Raw genomic sequence first — 19,601 nt, 5'->3', positions numbered from 1 at the left:
AAAAAAGGTAAAATGCATTAATTCTGGATGAACTAAGTCTGTGGTGGGTACTCAAAATAATTAGCTTATGTGCAAATTATTACAAGCATGTTTTTTATTTAAAAGTCAGTTTTTTTAAATTTGCCCTTTACTTCCATGTGCTCAGGAGGAGCAGGGCCTGACAGCAAGGGGTGGGAGGGTTCTGCAGGGGGAAGAAGTTGGAGGTACAGAGGGCAGGGTGACTACTTGACCTCCCTAACCCCCCAGATTTGGTTTCTCAGCCATAGCAGTGCGAGGGGGAATTTAAGGCATATTTCCAATAATTAGATTCTATATCTGGAAAATTATAATAAATTAATACATTTTCTATATATAGAATCTTACTATTGTGCAGTCATGTTACATTCAGGGTTATCTTATATTTGAGTAAATATGGTAGATTCTGTCCGTGGTAATTTTAACTTTGAAGTCATCTTGAATGTGGGTAAATGTGGTGTGATCCAATTCCTTCAAGGCTTCAGTAAGAGTTGGAACTTATATTAATGATTAACAATGCTTAGAGAAGGAAGGGTGACCAAATAATATTTAAAAATTAAATGGTCACTACATCTGATCTTCTCTTCCTTTCTGCCAGGTGGTGTATGATGGACTCTTTGGCGCAAATACAAATGCAAAACTGAGAACTCTGTCCTTGCAGTTTGTGCATCATATTTGTATAATGTAAGTCGTTTTGGTGGTTTATGGTAGTAAGGGCATTATTATTTCAAACAACTGGCACAGAGACAGTTTTGCTTGGTAAATATGAAAGGACAAAGGATTATAAATGGGTCTGTAAGAATCTTTTTCCAAGATTAATTTGAGAAAATGCAGTATTTTATACTTTTTTACCTGCTGAGTGGCAATTCCAGCAGAACAGAAAGGATGTGCAAATGTGGGCCAGTTACATAACACAGTTGTAGAGACTCTGAGTTTCTGGCAGTGGGGTGTATAAGAGGTGCAAAATATACATTAACACAATTTTGTTTTCCTTTGTTTTTTATTCCAGTTGTCCAGAAAGTAAAATAAAGCCACTTGGCCCAATGCTTTTAAACGGTCTTACAAAACTGATCAACGAATACAAAGAGGTGAGTTGAAAGGCTGCTGCAGAGTCATGCTTACGTTGACTAGTAGAAGCTGACAGAGAGTTGTAGAAGAGGCATATCAGTTCAAATCATACTTTGCATGTCTTTTTATAAAGATTGTTTTTTAATTTGGCTGCACCCCCAATGAGAACCACTGTTGTGCTGCCTCAGCTTACATCAGTAGTTCTCAATCGGGGCGAAGCTGTGAGCAATGCTGCAGCCAGGTAGAACTGTCTCACTTGTGTGTTTTGGGAGGAGCATGCTGGACCAGGAAGGGCTTTAGCAAAATTAGGGGCTCCTGCCTGCTCATAACACAGACCTTCCTGGTCTGGCTATGCATGAGGTGCACGGCGTAGTCTTGCCCAGTTGCAAGAGTGGCACCCTTGAAAAGCTTTTGCAGCACCCTGATTGAGAACCATTGTTTTAGAGACCAGCTGCTTCAGAGAGGCATAAGCTTTCATAAATGACAACCTCTTTCATTCAGAGTTGTTTTAAGGCTCAGATTTTTAATCTCGAAGAATTTTTGCATTTGAGTGGAGAGGATGAGAAGAGCAAAAAAAAAAAAAAAAAGCAAGGGGCAGAGGAATGAGGAGAATGGGAGGAACTGGGGGGAAAACAAACCCCTTGGGCAGATTGGCATAGTGACTTCGGTGGAGTACTTGAATGAGATCTACTGATCTGAGTTGGTGTTAGCAGGTTTGGGTCTCACTTTTCCTTGTGAAGGGTATGGCAAAAGTGCATTCAGGAAGAGCAATACCACTGCAGTGAATTAAGACACCATAGTTTTTCACATAGAACTGCCCCAGAATATAATATACACCTTTTTTTTGAAAAGCAGAAAGAAGAAAAGATCTTTGAAGTAAATAACTGAGTAGCAACAGATAGAGAGCCCGCTCATTGTTCTGCTCCTTGTGGATCACTGCAGATTTACATGAACCATATTTACCCAAATCCAGGACAACCCTGAATTTAAGAGGACCCACCAATAATTATTCTATAGATGGAATATTTATGAATTTGTTATAATTTTCCATGTATGAAACCTAATTATTGGAGGATCATCTTAAGTTTGTCTTCACTAGTACTGCATCAGGGAAAGCAGTGGTGGCTGCCAGACAGTGGGGGAGGCAGTGAGGAGGTCTGGTAGGACAAGTGGGGGGCAGGCAGTAAAGGGAGAGGCGGGCAGGGGGCAGTAAGGGTAGGTGGTGGTGTAAGCAGTGTGGTGAGGTGCAGAAAGTTTGTTCCTTGCGACCTGTTCCTCTTCATGCTTCCCCCCTCTCCATACCTGCCTCTCCTCAGTGTTGGGCTGTGCCCCCCCCCCTTAATCTTCCCCTCGGGTCACTTCTGCTCCCCTGCAGTCTGTGGTCCCTGCCCCCCCTTTCCCTATCACACCCTTCCCTTGCAGTCTCTCCCCACCTTCCCCTTGCCCTTGCCTTCCAGCTACAAGCCAGGCTGGGGCTGTGCTTTGTGCCCCAGTCTGGAGCAGGAATGGAACCTGTTGGTGCCAGAGCAAGGGTAAGGAGTGGGGTGAGAAGGAGGGCAGAGGAGTTGGAGGCCATGGGGGATAGGGGAGAGCCCAACGCTGAGGTGAGGGCAGAAGCTTCCTGAGAGGAAGATGGGGTGAAGAAGATGGTAGGGAGAGGAAGGTAGGGGCCCAAGCTTTGCGGGGGAAGGGGTAGGGGGTGCAGAGACAGTAAGGGAGCAGACAGCAGCTGCAGCTCTGGCCCCAGCATGGGTTTGGGCCTGGAGCCACAGCAGTTGCTTCCCCCCTCTCCCCAACCTGTCCCCTCATACTCGATTCCATGGGGCTTTTTCTCTCCCCCACCACTTAACATGAGGAAGAGGGGCTTAGCTAATATCAAGGAAATATGGTATTTTTCGTCTACAATGCACACTTCAATTTGCAGCTGCTGGGGGAGGGGGTTGGGTGGGGAAGCTGTGTGTTTGTATGCAAGAAAATGCAGCAACCATTATCCTGGTGGTCCTGAAACTGATGGATTACAAATTTTGGCTGATTTTGAAAGTGATATCTGGGATCAGCAGAAGGTTTCTGCCACTTGCGTACTATTTCACAGAGCTGCCAAATCCCATCAGCTTTTTCTCCCTTGAAAAATACAGTTAGTAGAGGCCAGAGAGCTGGACTTTTGTGTCGTTGCTTATAATTTTCTGTTTCTGCAGGAAGAATAAAATCCATCTGTTCTTCAGTTACAAGATGCTTTGCTCTAGGATTTGATTATTTTGTTTTCATGGGTTCCCTGAAACCCTATTTATGAGCCTTGGGGATAGGATATAAAGTACAAGTGTAATAATAAAGGGATAGATGTGACTGCATGTCATCTCTCTCATGGCTCTTTCTGCTGATTTGACTCTGTTGTTTTTTATAATTCAAGGACCCCAAACTGCTGTCAATGGCATATTCAGCTGTTGGAAAACTCTCCAGGTAACTGAAGCACATTTTAAGTAATGGGATGTCAGATAACTTTTCCAAAGCAATTTGTTAATTTGGCAGCATGAAAGCTTCATGCCACATGGCAGTTTGTAGCTCACACCAGCATGTAGAAGCTTGTGATATCTCTAGAGGTGTAAAATGATGTATGGGGGCCCAATTGATAAGCTAGGAGTTACCAGTAGTAGTTCAGGAAACCATATGTGGAACTTAAAACATTGTTCTGCTTTTGAGAGTGCCAGAAATAAATGCACAGCATGTGCCACTGTGCATGAAGGTCAGCAGGTCATGTGTTCAGAAACTGACCTCCAAGCTGGCTATCAGATTGGCTTTCTCTGTAGAATATTTGGATTTCTGAACCAGACTGAGAGATTCTTAGTTAGAATAATTGCTTAGTTAGAAAAATTGCTTGATTGTGAAAACCAGGCTTCTTAGAGTGCGTATCAAGGCTGAGGTAAGAAGTAAAGAGTGACATGCATAGCAGAGCACAGCTTTGGTTTCATTCTTGATTTTTAAATTTAAAAAAATATATACTTACACCATGTGATTTCTGTTTCAGCCGAATGCCTCAGCTCTTTACGAAGGACATAGCTCTTGTGCAGCAGTTCTTTGAAGCTTTGTGCAAGGTAGGGGATAATTTGGGTCTGGGAAAAGGCTAATATTTTAGATAGGGTACTTAAATTTTTGGGGGATACACATCGGAGTAATGGAATTCTCTTGTTTCTGTATTACAGGAAGAGCCTGATACCAGACTTGCTATTCAGGAAGCCTTGTCTATGATGGTTGGTGCATATAGTAGTTTAGAAGGAGCACAGCGTACGCTTATGGAAGCTCTTGTGGCTTCATATCTAATAAAGGTATCATATTGGAGTCAAAATGAGTTATCATTTTTTTTAAAATGGCATATACTGATAGTATCTTTATTATGTTTTGTTAGAGACATTCTTGTCTCTCTCATAGTATGCATTGGTAGAGCTACATAGAGGCCTTGTGTATAATGAAATGAAGCGCTTTAGAATGTTTAGTGACTTGAATAATCAACCCCCACTTCTCCAAATCCCAGGCCTGGGTTTTTAGAATTGCTTCCATATGTGCAGTTGCTGTGATTGGAGAGGTGCTGGTGTATGCATTTCCAGTGACTGTGTAAGTAACTATATATATTAGGCAGGCAAATACAAGACTGTTTTGCCCACGCGTTCTAAAATTCTGGCCCTCAAGGCAATATCATTTTAAGATGAAAACCCTCTGGTCGTAAAACATATTTCTCCAGTCCTTGCACAGAGGATGGGATTTGTTGAACCATTAGTTTTTTTTCATATCTGGCTACTCTGATCCTGTTTGCTGTTCAATTTTTTTTAGTCCTGCACTGTTTTACTCTTCTCAAAACTGTTTGTATGCAAATACTCAGATAAGAGGTTTTATGACAAATGTCTGTGAGTCCTAAAAGTGTGTGTGTGTGTGTGTGTGTGTGTGTGATTACACATATTTAATAATCCATGTTGAGCTTAATGTTAGAAAAAAATGTGATATTTTGGGGTACACCCCCCATTTTTTCTTTTTCAGGAAGAATCAGTTTAGAATAGTCAGAGACGATCCCAGAAGGGCCTGGGGAAAAGCAGCCTGCGTGGGGCCGCCCTCCCCGTCCCACGGCATACTTACACTGGGGAGTGAAAGCCCTGGCACACCGGATGTGGCGGGGTGGGTGGTGGCTGGAACAAGCAAAGAGTAGTCCAACCCTCTGGGTGGGCAGATGACCTAAATTGCAGCTGCAGCCTCTCTGCCCAGCTTTGCAGGACCCCCCGCAAAGTGCAGGGCCTGGGGCAGTTGCCCCAGTTCATCCCCCCCAACCCTCTGGGGACGGCCCTGGGGATAGTAGTCTTTATTTTTCTAAGTAATTGAGGCACGGTATTGTCCTAGATAAAGATACTGTTAAGGCTGATCGCATTTGTGTAAAAGAACTATAATTATATTAATTTAAATTCCCACTTCAGTGATACCTTTGTTTTATTTTTATTTTTTTAAAGCCTGAAGTCCAAGTACGTCAGGTGGCTGTGAAATTTGCCAGCACAGTGTTTCCTCCAGATCACATCCCTTCCCGATACTTGCTCCTGCTGGCTGCTGGAGATCCGTAAGTTTCAGCAAGGGTCAACTTTCACATTTAGGCTATAATAAAATAGTTTAGTGCAGTGGTTTGGACATGGTGCTGTATCATTAATGACAGTCTTGCAGGGTGGTACCTCTGACTTTATCGGGGTTTTAGTGCTAAAAGGCAGCACAAGCAAGCTAAAGAGGAACAGGAGAACAAATAATCTTATGTAGTTAACAATGTAAAATGGCAGAAGGTGAGGTTGAGGCGCTGCTTTTAATTTAAGGTGCACTGAAAGAGGAAAACCCAAACTGCTCACACTTTGATCTACTCAGCCAGCATGTAGCGAATCAGTTGCAGGTAGCATGTTTTTCATTGGACTGAATTAGTATTGTTTCAGGAGCAGCTGCTTCACCTAAATGCTTAGGGATTAATGCTGGACATATGTTGGCAATAGCTAAGAAACACGAAATGATGTGGGGGAGGGGGAGGAGAGGAAGAGAAGGAAAAACAAAGCTCCTCCGTCCAGGGAAGTAGGAAGACCAACAGTTGAAGATGGATAGCGTAGCATGGTGAGGAGGTGATGATGTTGGGTAGAACAAAGATGTTACGATAAGTAAATAAAGAAGGTTGATCACAATGACATCTTCCTCCTAGAATCAAAATGTTATTAAATGTCTTCAGTTGTACCTTTACTTAGGAAAACCTCTTTCCCTAAAATCTCTTCCTTTTGACCCCATCTTCCTGAAAAATTCCCTCTTGTTCTTCATTAAGTCATGCTTATTGTAACCTGATGCATCAGTGGTTTCTGTTTCTCATTTTCCCTTTTGAAAGACGTGAAGAGGTGCACGGAGAAGCACAGCGCGTACTAAGAACATTCCCTGGGAAAAATGAAAAGGAAAGTGCTGGGAAACAGATGCCTTCATTCCCAGAAATGGTCCATTACATTCAGGACAAGGTACTGCCTTTCAGCTCTGGTGATACACTAAGGCAGGATTTAGACTGTGGCTTTTACTATCTTACACAGTAACGATTGCAGGGGTCCATCCCTTAAAGTATTATTAACTGAAATCTTGGTAAAGACCAAACTCTAACCCTTTTTTCACCCCCAGTTGTTTTTTTTTTTTTTTAAAAGTCTTTGGTTCCCATGATTTTATTACCTCACAAGGGATCCAGAGAGTCCTTCAGCCTAGACAGGGTCTGCATCAAAAGTGTGAAAAATGAGAAATACTCCCCTTCGTACATGCACACACATTATAACTCCTGACCTTGGAATCTAAGAGTGAGATTTAGTGTTCAGAGGCTGGCATTCAGCTTGGTGCTCCAGGATGTCATCTACTGATTAATCTTGGGTATTTGCTTAACAGCCCTGTGATTCATTGGGGCCCAGATTTAGTGATGAGTTTGACATGCTTGATTTCAGTGGGATTTGAGCATGCATTTAAAGTTAAACATATTCTTTAGCATTTTGCTAAAGCCAAGCTTAGAGCTGTGTTGTACACTGATAAGCTAATACTTGAGTACCTTGTTGGAGCATTATGAAGTGTAGAGCTGGTTGAAAGAATTCTGACAAATTTTTCAGTTAAAAATGCCAATTTAGGGGAGGGCAATGCAAGCTCAATTCACAAAACAAAATGCATGGGAACATGTTGATAAATTTCCACTTGAAACTAGGCAGATTTCTTGCCAGCTCTTCTATCTCCCCAGCCGATGGGCTTCCATGGAGCAGGAGCTTCTTGGACTCCCTGAGAGCTGGACATCGTAAAGAACCAGCTGACCTGGGAGTTGGAGAGCTCTTGCTTCCAGGCTTCTAGCTTGTCAGTAGCTCCTAGATGGTGCTGGCTGCAGAGCCACAGCTGTCAGACTATTGGCTCCCCACCAGCCTGGGAGCCTTAGACCTGGGGAATTTTCTTGGCATTTTGTTTTGATTTGAAGGCAAAATGTATAATACAACAGTTGAAATTAAATTTAAATTAAAGAAACAAAGGTAGTAATGCAGTTAGTGGTTGCAGCAGAATTTCAAGGAAATAAGCCAGCTGCAGCATTTTAAGTTTTCCACCTGTTTGTTTAGGCCTCTCACCGAATGAAAACACCGGCTAAATATATGACTGGAACTGCAGTCCTGCCTTTCAATCCTGCTACATTTGGGGAGGTAAATACCTGTCTTTACTCCACTAGTGACAAACTTGTTGTGTGTTATTATTTAACTTAAGGGAGAGCATGAGGAGGCAGTGGTTATGGGGGTAAGACCTGGGATTTGTGAGATCTCGATTCACTTCTTGAACGAATTCTGTGGACTCTACCAGTATCCTTAAAAAGGGAGATTCAAGGCAGGTTAGTAGCTGGTTAGTCTATCTATTTCAAGGAATATTGTTTATGAAGAGGGCCTTGCCCATGTCTTTGAAGTACTCCTGCCATCCAAACCTCACAGCTCCTTCCAACAGTGTTCCTAATGCACCTGTCTGCCCTAGACATTTTTCTCCCAACTTGGTAGCAGATAGCTGGGCAGCAGATGTCAGTGATGAAGCTGGGGCTCAGTGGTCCAAGTTCAGAACTGGTGCGTAAGTCACTTGTTAGTAACTGTGTTTTGAGTCCAATATGTGCCCAGCTGTTTGGAAAAAGATGCAAGTTGCCCCAATTCAAATGCTTATTTGGATTTGACCTAGATAATTTAACTTATGAATAAATAGAACTACTGTTGTCAGTGTTGAGTTTGCTGCTGCAGACTGATCTTTGTATTGCAGAAAGCAGTCCCAAAATGTATTTTAACAAATTATAGAGCATGTTTAGTAATGTAGCATGGCTTTTCCCCTTAAACTTAGTTAAAAAGTGAACTGTATTGTCTTGGTTGAGTTGTGTACAGCCTCTTGCTTTCTCTTCTGCTCAGACTTCAGTATAATTTTCCTGCATCTCTTTGAGCTATCTCTAGCCCTGTATTTTTCTCTTCTTTGTTTAGATAGTCCTGTACCTGCGAATGTGTCTTGCTCACAGTGCAGGCGTGGTGCCAACTTCTCAGAACCTAGCTGACATGCAAGACCATGCTCCAGCAATTGGGCGTTACATTAGAAATCTAATGTCTGGCAATCACATATCCTCCTCTTCATCTTCCTCAAAAAGTGGAGAAACCAACCCCGTACAGATATATATTGGTCTCCTTCAGCAGCTGTTATCTGGTGTTGGAGGTGAGGAACCTGAGGCCACTGCCAAGAGAAGAAGAAAAGGCTTTTCTTAACTTACAGATGAGCTTTGGCCAGCTATACTCAGTACCCTGAACTTTGCTTCATTGACAGCCAGGTTTATGTTATAAACTAACCCAAACCATTCTAACCCAATTCATGGTATAGGCTTGTTTCCTTGTGCTGCACCATTGTGAAGGGGTGCCTGGGTGCGGGTGCTCTAACAGTATCCATAGATGGGAGGTCAGCATTTCAGGCTGTTGGTTCATGTTCATTATGTTTGTCACCTAATTATTCCCTTTGTTTAACAAACTTCTCATTCAACTTGTGACATTTTGGGGGGAAATTAGACTGGTTAAAAATAACTTGCGTTATTTAAAACATGTTGGAAATACTCATTCTGGCATTAACACTTTGCTTGTCTGATGTCTGTAAGAGACAGAAATTAAGTATGGCCTCAGTTATCTGGGATCTGTATGTTACATTGCTTGATTAAGGCATCATCTACCTGTTGTTTTCTGATCTTTATTGTAAATATATAATGGTAAACATTGAACTTTATCTTGTATAATCCGACTCTCTAATTATTGTGTAGGTTTGCCAGTCATGTACTGCCTTCTAGAAGTTGTTTCGGTGTATCCAGAAAAACTTGCTGCCAGATTTGTAGATAAAATAGATTGGATAAAGGTATGTTGAATATACATATAGGTTTTTGGGTCATATGAGCAAAATCTGACATTTCTTTGGGAGGGAGGGGTGTTGAATCAAAAACACATTGTCAAGTTAGTCACGCTCTCATCTAATTTTTTTTTTACTGACTTGTTAGAGGGAATCCTTAAAGTGACACTGAAAGAAGTGAGAATGAGAGTTTTCATTTCTTTTAATTGCATTCATTTGCACATTTAACTGCACTCACTGTATACTCAGTCAGTCCTTCCCTTCATGAGAAGCCTCCCATAAACACCAAGGGTCTTGTTAAACCTTTACACTGTGCACCACACATGTTGATTGGCTTAGTGCTAGTTTGCAGACACACTTTCAACTTGAGCAGCACATCTGTTGGGTGTGGCCTCACTAATGGAACAGGGACTGGGTTATGCAAATCAGAAGACAATCCTGCCCTGGAGTGGTGTAATTTTGAGCCATGTAACAATTGCTTTAAGCCACTTACAAGTGTTAAAATAAAAAATCTAGGGGTTAAGAGCTCTAGGAGCAGATGTTTTAGGACCTTGGGCAAGACTAGGATTGGGAATCCCCTTGCGGGGGGCTCCTCCCTCCAGGAGCTGGTCTTCAGTAGGGAAAGGGACCTCTTTGCCCTTGTGGTGCTTCACCTGTGGCTGTGAGACCCAGTTCTCGCTCGCTCACTCACTGGCGAGTTACAGTGAGTAATTAAAGTAACATTTAACATAAAGTAATATAATGACATATTTGCATCTTTCCAGTGTACGGTATGCAAATAAGTTATTTGCTTCTGTTGTCCACTGTAACTGGCCAGTGAGTGAATGAGAACTGGGTCTCATTAAAGAAAAAGAATTAAAGAATAATAATATACCTGGCAATACTATACCCAGGCATTGGGGAAGGAGGGATGTCCCCAAGTTCCCCCAGGCACTTGGGGGGAAACTTAGGCATCTGGGGGCCCCTGGGCCCAGCTGCCCCATGTGTTAATCTGCCAAGTCTGGGAGCTACCCAAAATTAACATGTAATAAAGCCCCAGGTGAGAAATACTTTTCTTAAAGGCATTTCTGAAAAAATCTGTGGCTATCCATTTACCTGGGGTGTAAACTGTATGGCTTTTACCAGCTAGGGAAAGGGAAGTAACACTTTTTTAAATTTTAATTCTTTTTTAAATCCTTTTGGTTGGAACTTGTTTAGTCTCCAGAAAAGGTCACAGGACTAAAGCAAATCAACTGAAAAATGCTGGTGAATAATCTCCAAAGGCCAGACTTGTTCTTCCCAACTTCTCTCTTAATTCAGCTTCTTTCACACATCCCCTCAAGTGGCATGTTAACATTTTACAGACTGCAGTGCCTTTACCTTGATGGATGATCTATCTGAAATGCAATTATTATAAAATTCAAGTTTAAAGAAAGAAAAGGAAGGAAGAAAATTGCAGGTGTCCCTCCAACTTTCTTCATGAATGTACAGAATGTAATACCTTTATTATTGATTTAAAGATTGAGTACCTAATATGAAAGAGCCCAGTTTTCAGAAATGGTTTATGTGATTTTTTGCTTGCTAACAATTGGTTATGTTCTGACTCCAGGCCTTTTAGACCCATTGGCAGAAGTGCATTCAAAAGTGATGTCCTATTTGCCATTTGCTCATTAATTGGAAATTTATCTGGGCTATTAAGAGAATAGATTATTTACCAGCATTTTTATTTCCTAAACCTGTTCTGAATCTAATATACACTGAGTCTTCTTTCTTTTTTTGATTAATTATTTTCTGCTGGGGTACAGATTTGCTGGATCTTATTTTTAGGCAGGAACTAAGGCCATTTACTTTCCTTATATTAGTAGAATTCGAGCCAGATCCTCTGTTAACAGAAAACAAGGTAGTTCCATTCCTCCTTTGTTGTGATTGTGTTACCTTTTCAGATTTGGCCACAGAGATATTGCTCAAGCAGCTCTTTAGAGGAAGGCAGTTTCATTATGCTGATGCAGGTTTTGAATTGATCTGTAATTCTAGTTTTGGGACTTCTGTGATAAATCTCACTAGGGTGACTATTTTTCCTGGTGATCCGGTTCCTTGAAGCCTTTAATTTGAATTTTATGTGCATATTTTTTCTGTGTAAAACAAAATGTACCAAAGGTTGATTTTTTTGCGAAAACAAGGTTACAAATTAAAAATCGAGAATTAAAGTTTATATTATATTTGCTAACATGGTTATAATAATCTTAACTTTTTAACAACTTGGATGGTAAAGATATCACTTGCACACATACAATATGGATGAATTAATTTAGCTGTGAGAACTGTAGAGTGTTTTTGTGTGCATGTTTAAACTGTTCATCGTTACAGTGCATTCTTAACTGTTCTGTGTGTTATCCTTAAAACCTTTGCATTAAAGCCTACCCGGCAGCACTACAGAACTGAAGAATTGTCTTGTAAAATGTCAATTTTTTTTTAGCTGAATGTGGGTGGTAAATATGAAATGGGTCCTAAATATGGTAATAAGTAAAAATGTTTAAAGGGTATAAAAGATTTAAGAATAAAATCTGGATTACTAGCTGAGTAGCTGCATCAGAACTGTGTTCATGCTATTACATTAGTGTAGTAGGTTTGATGTTTGTGATAATTTTTAAAAATTCTACAGAGCCTGATGAACACAAGCAAGGAAGAGATGCGTGAGCTGGCAGCACTGTTTTATTCTGTTGTGTTGTCAACAATGTCTGGAAATGAACTCAAGTCCTCTGTACAGCAACTGATCAAGACTGCTAAAGACAATCATGTAATTATGGTCTCTCTCTCTCTCTTTTTTGGCCAGTTTTTAATGTTAAAGATATTATGCTGACAGCATATTCTGAGTATACTAGCCTTACCATTTGTTTAAAGGAAAAAAACAGTGTTGAACTAATTGGTTTCTAATTAAAGGTAGGGAAAAGGTTTGTTATGCAGGAGCAGAACATCTTCTTAAGTGAATGAATCATTGGTGCTCTGCTCAGTTTGGTCAAATGATCTATTTTTGACATTTCTCATGTCATGGCATTTCCTAATCAGTAGAATCAGGAACAATTGTTAATAATTTAATCAGCTGAATATTCATAATCCTATTGAATGATGATGGGTTGCACTAGCTACTTTGGGAAGTTATTTAATTCTTTATTCATGAGCAGTTAAAGGTGCCCACAAAAGAAAAATGTTTAACTAATTACTCATCACTATCCTGGCTTCCCTTTACCAGAAGGCAGTGAAAGTTTGTCTAGCCCAGCATCCTCTGCTAGATGAGGCCTGACTTCTTTCCCTCCTCACAGTGGATTAGTTAGCAGCCTTCCACCTCCTATAACTGCTGTCACCACTAAGTGAATTTTTCTTCCCTCTTTCTGGAACCCTGGTCCCTCATCTTTTCCTTTGGATCTTATCTGAGCCTCTTCACTAACAAAATGAAGGGATTTAAGTTCACTTCTTTAAAGAATGCAGATAGTTTTAATTTTTGATGTGGTTTGTATACCTGAGTCTCAGAAAAGAACTGGATTTCCTAAGCTAAGCTTCCCCAAATATATATCTTATTAGCTGTATAAGCTCAGTAGCCTGCTGCAGGACAGTTGAAATTAGACATACAAATTTGTTGAAAAGATATTATAATATTTTTATCAGCGATTTGGCAAAGTGTAGTCCTGACTGGGCATTGCACTGTGTTGACTCGCATTCAGAAAGTATGTGATCTATATAAATCAGTGTTAAACATGTTTCTACAGTAAATTAAGAGGAGATTTTCAGAATTTTGTACAGGATTTAGGAAAGCAGGTTCTAATGAATATTTTAAAAGGACTTGTCCCCCTAAGTTGCTTAGATGTTTTTGAAAATAGCTGCTGAAAGTTTGTATTTATAAAGTAACACTGGCAGAGCCCAAAATCCCCAGAGTCCCTACATGTATGCAGTAGCTCAGAATTGCCTTGGTGTATCAATCCATTAGGACTGCATATAAGTCTGTTTTATATCAAATACTTGGTTGCATCCGTGTCCATCAGTAAACTGAATTTTGGTATTTTCTGTAGAACCCAGAGGTCCAACATGGTGCCTTGTTGGCTTTGGGATTCACAGTAGGAAGGTATCTGGCTAAAAAGAAAATCGGGATGATGGAGCTACAGGATATGGAGCCAAATACTGATGTCATACCAGAACAAGAACAGCTCATAAAGACTACAACAGAAACAATAGGTAACTTAACACTTTGGGTACTGGGTGCATAGATTCACTTTGCTCCTGGTTCAGGATGTTTCTTAAGTTGGTGTTGTTGACTGACAATCATCTTGATTCCAAATAACTGTCTGATGGACTTGTTGGTCTAATGAAATGTCTCCTAGGCTGTTATCTGGTCCGAGTGCACAAATATAAACAAAGTGTCTGTTCAAAATAATTAAGTCTGTCATATGTGATAGACTACTATATGTCTACATGTCACTGGTAGGTATTGCAGGGTTTTGGACCTCTCTTGCGTAGTGGTTTACCCCCCTGCAATGTCAGGGTGAGATCTTAAGAAAAGCATTACTTGCAGGACTGGTTGCTTGTTCCCTTTGACCTGCCACGTCTTAATGTTCTTCCTGGGAGACCATGTCTGCAGGTATCCTGTGAGATCTCACTCGTTTGGATTCTTCATGGGCCTCCAACCTCCCTTTTACCCCCCACCCTTGCTGCATCCAGGACCGGAACTGGCGTTGTTGCCTTGGAGCTCACTTTGCTTGGATGATAGGTTCTCACGTGCGCTGTCCATTGTTGGTATGAGTTGCTCCCCAGTCGTCAGCCTGTTCTCAGCCATTCTTTGGCACAAGCTAATGGCCCTGCAACTAACTTTGTCACAGATTCACATAACGCAGTTCTTTCAACAATAACTTAGGAAATTAAAGTTCAGTCGACCAGCCTCTGCTGGTATACTCTCGTGGCTACTGGGTCTTGCTACACGCTGAGTTGGGGCTTTTCAGTGCCTTGCTGTGTCCCTCTGACCCAACTGGGTCCTCTCCGGGTACCCGCCCAGTCAGCTGCCGCTTCTGGCCTTGATGCAGTCTGGGACTTCAAGTCCTGTCTTATCATTAGGGCTTCAGCCTTCCTGGGGACTCCTCTTGCCCTGATGGATCCCTTTCAGGCTCTGACTAGCCTCAGGGCCAGTTGAGACTTCCCTACTAACCCTAACGTCACCTCCCAGCTCCCGTTGCCACTCTTTCCCACCAGGTACCTCTGAGCTCCTACACTGCCTGTCCTGTTGGGGCTCTGGGCCCTTCTCTGACCCTTTCTTCACCGGGGCGCACAGCTGGCTCAGCTCTCTGGGCGAGCTGCATGCGACTTCCCTGCCACTCTTCACCGGGGTGCACAGCCAGATGAACTCCTCTGGCGAGCCATGTGCAGCTTCCCAGCTGCTTTTCACCAGGGCGCACAGCTGGCTCTGCTCTCCGAGCAAGCCACGTGCAGCTTCCTGGCTCCGCCCTGTTTCTGCAGGCTCCTTCGCTCCTTACAGCCATTCCAGCCGGATGCTGTCCAGCTCACTGCCTGCCCTTTGCCTGTCTGGCATCTTTCTGCAGCTCCACCTTCCCAGCGAGCTGCTCTGAAGCTCTCTTCTCCAGGTCTCCTGCCCCTTGTGGCATTTTCCCGCTGCTTCTCAAGCCTTTCCTCCTCGATGCATGCTGCATTGATCCTCTTCCAGCCCATTTGTTCTCCAGGCCCCGCCCCCTTCTCCTTGTAATCTGCAGGCTCAGGTTGCTCTGGAGCTGTCACGCCAGAGCCAGCCTCTCTCCCCCTGCCAATGTGGGAAAGGGATAGTGATGAAAAACCCCATTGGCAGTCTCCTGCCCTTTCACACTACAGGTGTGTACTTCTAGTACAATCTCCTTTCTGTAATACAATTTTTACTTCAGTGTAATCCCATTGACTTTACTCCTGTTGCCTTCTCTTAGAAAGGAGAAGAAAACCTAATCTTTATTCTAAGAAGCTTAGATACTTGACAATAGTGAAGACAAAAATCAGGATATCCTGTTGGTTCTTCATAGGTTCCTTTCTGGACAGCACCTCCCCGCTCCTGGTAGTAGCTGCTTGTACAGCCCTTGGGGAGATTGGTCGGAATGGCCCCTTGCCGATCCCCAATGAAGGCAGTGGATTTACAAAGCTGCATCTTGTGGAAAGCCTGTTGGCCAGAATCCCTTCTAGCAAGGAAACTAATAAGGTAAGATTTTTTTGTGATCCATGTTTATTTCTCTTCAAGTTCATTTGTGTGAGGAAGAGAAGCTGGCAATCTTGGATTTTTTTTGGGGTCAAATTTAAAATATCAGTGTCACTCCTTAAGCACAAAGTACACAGCCGTAGTTTAACTCTATTCCTCCTGAATTCAATGGGATTTTTATCACTGACTTCAGTGGGAGCAGAATTATTATTTACCCAAGGCCCATCCTGGGTAAATAATAATAGCCTGTGTTTTATAAAGGAGGATGGGGGGGATGAAGCAAAGATGATGTAATTTTGACTAAAAATTAGGAATAGCTTTTGTCAGCAAGGTATTTTAAGTGAGGCAATGCTTCTCAAATGGAGGGAGAACAAACCACAGCAAGTGGGGTGCTTTGCAATATGTGTGGTTTTTGTTCTGTACCATAGGGAAAAGTAATGCCTTGTCGTGATGATGACCTGAATGACCCAATAGGTCTTTTCCATATCTGATTACTAGAAGTCCAGTACCCTACAGATGGATATCTTGTGCTTAAACTAGTAAGGAAGTGTGAAAGAGTAATAGTAAAAACAGTGGTTTTCAATCTACATTGAAAATACATTTATTGGATTTGTGGGGGGAAAATTAGTGATTTATTTTTCTTTTAAGTTGAAAGAACGAGCGATACAAACACTGGGTTACTTTCCAGTGGGAGATGGAGACTTTCTCCACCAGAAACTACTGTTGCAAGGGCTCATGGATTCTGTGGAGGTAAGGCATTTCCATTATGTTATCCTTTATCATTTTGGGAGAGTTTCTGTTAAAATTCTTCTTCCAAAGGCCCTGGGCCATTTAAATCTTTTTTTTTTTAAATCTGCTTTCCTGTTTTAAAGCAGGTGGTGACACTAAGTTTATGGCTGTAAAGCTCTACTGTAAAATGTTCTAGAAAAGCTAAACTTGCATTTACAGTTTTAGATCCCTGTCCTACCCACATTTACATAATATGTTGTTCCACTAACGATTGTTTTGTGCATGTAAAATTATCCAAGTGCACGAGTGCTTTCAGTAACTTGGCCTTGGGGGGCCACTTTTTAAAAAATATAAATATGATTTTCCAAAATATTTTAAAGAGGCAGGATAAAAATATCTTGTTTTTCTCAGGAATACATTAGCTAATGTGGCTCACTTGAATTGAGCATTGTATAAAATGATTTGGGAATGTTTTATGTTAATTTTGGGCCACAGTTGCTTGTTGTAAATGTACATTCTTCTGGTCTACATAACATTTTTCAGAACTTAGTTAATTGCAGAACAGTATCCTGGAAGGCAGAATTTAAAGCTCCTTGTATGTTAGGATAGCATGTTCTGTGCTTGCAAGTTGTTTCTTCCTTTTTTGCTTGATCACATTCACATAGCATTCACCAATACAGAAATGACTCTTGAATATCAGATACACTGGTTTTGCTGATTCTTATAATCCTCTGTAACCAAACAAGCATAAAAATGATGAGAACATCCTGTTCAGATATTAACAATGGTTATTTCCAGTGCAACTCTATCATCCTAATGAAAGTTCAAAAGAGGGAAATAATATGTTTGCTTTAGGGAAGTGCTGACCTTAGCTTGAGAAGCTTATTTTGAACAAAACCATGGCATTGATTTTGCCAATAGCCAAGCTTCTCCCAGGAAGTCAGTGGTAAGCTTAAGGGTGCTCAGCATGTTTGATGATAGGACCCTAAAGCTGGAAGTAGCAGAAAAAAGCATGACCAATTCTGCTCTTTATACAGGTGAAGGGAATAAAGGAGGTATTAGAGGGACATGGAGCACAGATAAATTCTATTCAGTGGCCCTTCTTTGTAAATGGAGGGCAAATTTCTTGCATCTTTTCAGTTTAGAAGATACTACTTGGCTGTTCAGCCAAACTGGAAAGCAAATTAACAACACTTTGTTTTCAGGTGCTCTAGGAAGGGGAATTTATTTTTACTACATTTCAGTCCATTAATGCCTCAGCAACACTTGCTAATGACTGTCAGATCCGTTGTTATTTAGGAAGTGGACATTTTTTTCATTGATGCTGGATCACTATATGCCCCTTGATTCCTGAAATGAACGTGTGCAGATCAGACCTGATGACTTTTAGTAGAGGTGCATTGGTCCGATACTGGATTGGCACTGATATAAAAAAAACTGGCTATATCGGAAATTGGCCCGATGCGGCCAACAGTTTGGCTGATAAATGCCTGTGCGTGTGCACAGCCATAGCACAGCATGCAGGCAGTGAGAAGTGCAGCCTGGCAGCTTGGAGAGCTGTGTCCAGCTGGTAAGTCCGTTGTGGTGGAAGGGAAGAGGAGGTGTGGGGGTACAGATCAGTGGCACCTGCAGTGAGGGAGGGAGTGGGGCTGAGGCTAGGGCAGGGCATGGGATGGAGCTGCAGCTCATCTGGAGGGGGCGGGGGGCGTGTTCCTTCCCCCCTCCCTGGATCTGCGTGGGGCAGGGCAGGTTGGCTGCAGCTGCTGGCTGGAGCCGGAGCTGCGCCAGGCTCTTCCTGGCAAGGGCTGGGCTTGGGGCCAGTGGCAGTGTCAGGGGCCTATGTGGGAGGCTAGAGCCACTTGAAATTTCACCCTCCCAGTGCTGCCATCACCCACCCAGTGCAGCTCTGGCTCTTCCTGGCATGTGGGTGGAGGTGGGGGTTGAGCTGGGGCTGTGTTGGGCAGGCAGGCAGCGGCAGCACTGGGACGGGGGGTTGGGGGAGCTACAGCATAATTTGGGGTGGCTGCAGCCCCCTGTAGCCCCTCCCAGTGCAGCTCCGTCTGTCCCAAGCCCAGCCCCTGCCGAGAAGAGCCCAGTGCAGGCCCGGCTCCAGCCAGCAGCTCCAGCCTGCCCGCCCTGCCCCGCACTGTTCCCTCACCCCCCTGAATGAGGTGTGGCTCTGTTCCATGCCCTGCCCTGGGCACCGCCTGTCCCTGCACCATTCCCTCCCTCACCATGGCGCACGTTGATCTACCCCTCCACACCCCTTTCCTCCCTCCTCCCCTTCCACCATAACAACTTACCAGCTGGACACAGCTGCATTGGATCGGTATTGGGTGATATGCCTCCTTAAAAATCAGCTACCAGTATCAGCCCCCAAAATCTCTGTTGGTGCCTCCCTAATTTTCAGTGATGCACTATAGAGAGACCAGCAAACAGTGTGAAAGACAGATTTTCAAAACCACCCATGGGATTGGATATTCAGTACCCTTCATCTTTTTTTAAAAGACTAAACATAAAACTCATTCAGGGAGGTTTTTGAAAATCTTAGCAATAGCATCCTTGTAGTTCTGCATGCAGAATTGAGTTGAGGGTTAAGAATTGCGGGGTGTTTCTAATTAATGGTGTGTTATAAAAAATACAGTGAATGAGGTCTCGCTATATTTTTCAGGCCAAGCAAATAGAACTCCAGTTCACAGTTGGGGAAGCCATTACCAGTGCTGCAATTGGAACCAGTTCAGTGGCTGCTCGTGATGCTTGGATGATCACAGAGGAAGAATATACTCCCCCAGCAGGTGAGCAGAGCCAATGTGGGAGATTTGGAGATGGAAGGAGGACTTAAGCAGCCCAGGCTTTCAAGGTGCTGTATAGGGGTGGGCAAAACAGGCAGTATTGGATTCGGATTTGGCCCAGTTCGGGGGGACAGTGATTTGATTTGCTGATTTGAATCACTGTCCCAATTAGATTCTGATTTGGAGAATCAGCGATTTGGCCATAGACACAGCTTTATATGTTTTTTCTATATACCTCGAGATACCAGGTGTGACTTGTGAATGCTGAGATGGTAGGGCGGATGGACCGTCCCACGGGAGTGCGAGGGGGTCCCCTTACACTTGGTGGTGGACCCACAAATGAACCGGAAGTACTTCTGGGTCTGCTGCTGAGCGTATGGGCCCCCCCCCCCCCCCCG

The 19,601-nt window shown here is 42.7% G+C and overlaps 1 protein-coding gene across 1 annotated transcript in view; it reads left to right on the top strand.

Moving 5' to 3' along the window:
- KIAA0368 (KIAA0368 ortholog) overlaps positions 1–19,601 on the top strand; it is a 100,491-nt gene that overhangs the window by 44,760 nt on the left and 36,130 nt on the right. The window contains exons 9-23 of the mRNA XM_019517047.1: positions 614–699; positions 1,025–1,103; positions 3,491–3,540; positions 4,106–4,172; positions 4,281–4,403; positions 5,571–5,674; positions 6,467–6,590; positions 7,704–7,784; positions 8,589–8,814; positions 9,404–9,495; positions 12,128–12,262; positions 13,530–13,692; positions 15,513–15,685; positions 16,331–16,432; positions 19,083–19,206. Coding sequence (XP_019372592.1) covers positions 614–699; positions 1,025–1,103; positions 3,491–3,540; positions 4,106–4,172; positions 4,281–4,403; positions 5,571–5,674; positions 6,467–6,590; positions 7,704–7,784; positions 8,589–8,814; positions 9,404–9,495; positions 12,128–12,262; positions 13,530–13,692; positions 15,513–15,685; positions 16,331–16,432; positions 19,083–19,206 — 1,729 coding nt within the window. The remainder of the gene's footprint in view (positions 1–613; positions 700–1,024; positions 1,104–3,490; positions 3,541–4,105; positions 4,173–4,280; positions 4,404–5,570; positions 5,675–6,466; positions 6,591–7,703; positions 7,785–8,588; positions 8,815–9,403; positions 9,496–12,127; positions 12,263–13,529; positions 13,693–15,512; positions 15,686–16,330; positions 16,433–19,082; positions 19,207–19,601) is intronic.

Source organism: Gavialis gangeticus, unplaced genomic scaffold, assembly GCF_001723915.1.
Source record: "Gavialis gangeticus isolate Ggan-Ray unplaced genomic scaffold, GavGan_comp1, whole genome shotgun sequence".
Taxonomy (NCBI): domain Eukaryota; kingdom Metazoa; phylum Chordata; order Crocodylia; family Gavialidae; genus Gavialis; species Gavialis gangeticus.
This window is presented reverse-complemented; position numbering and strand designations above follow the sequence as displayed.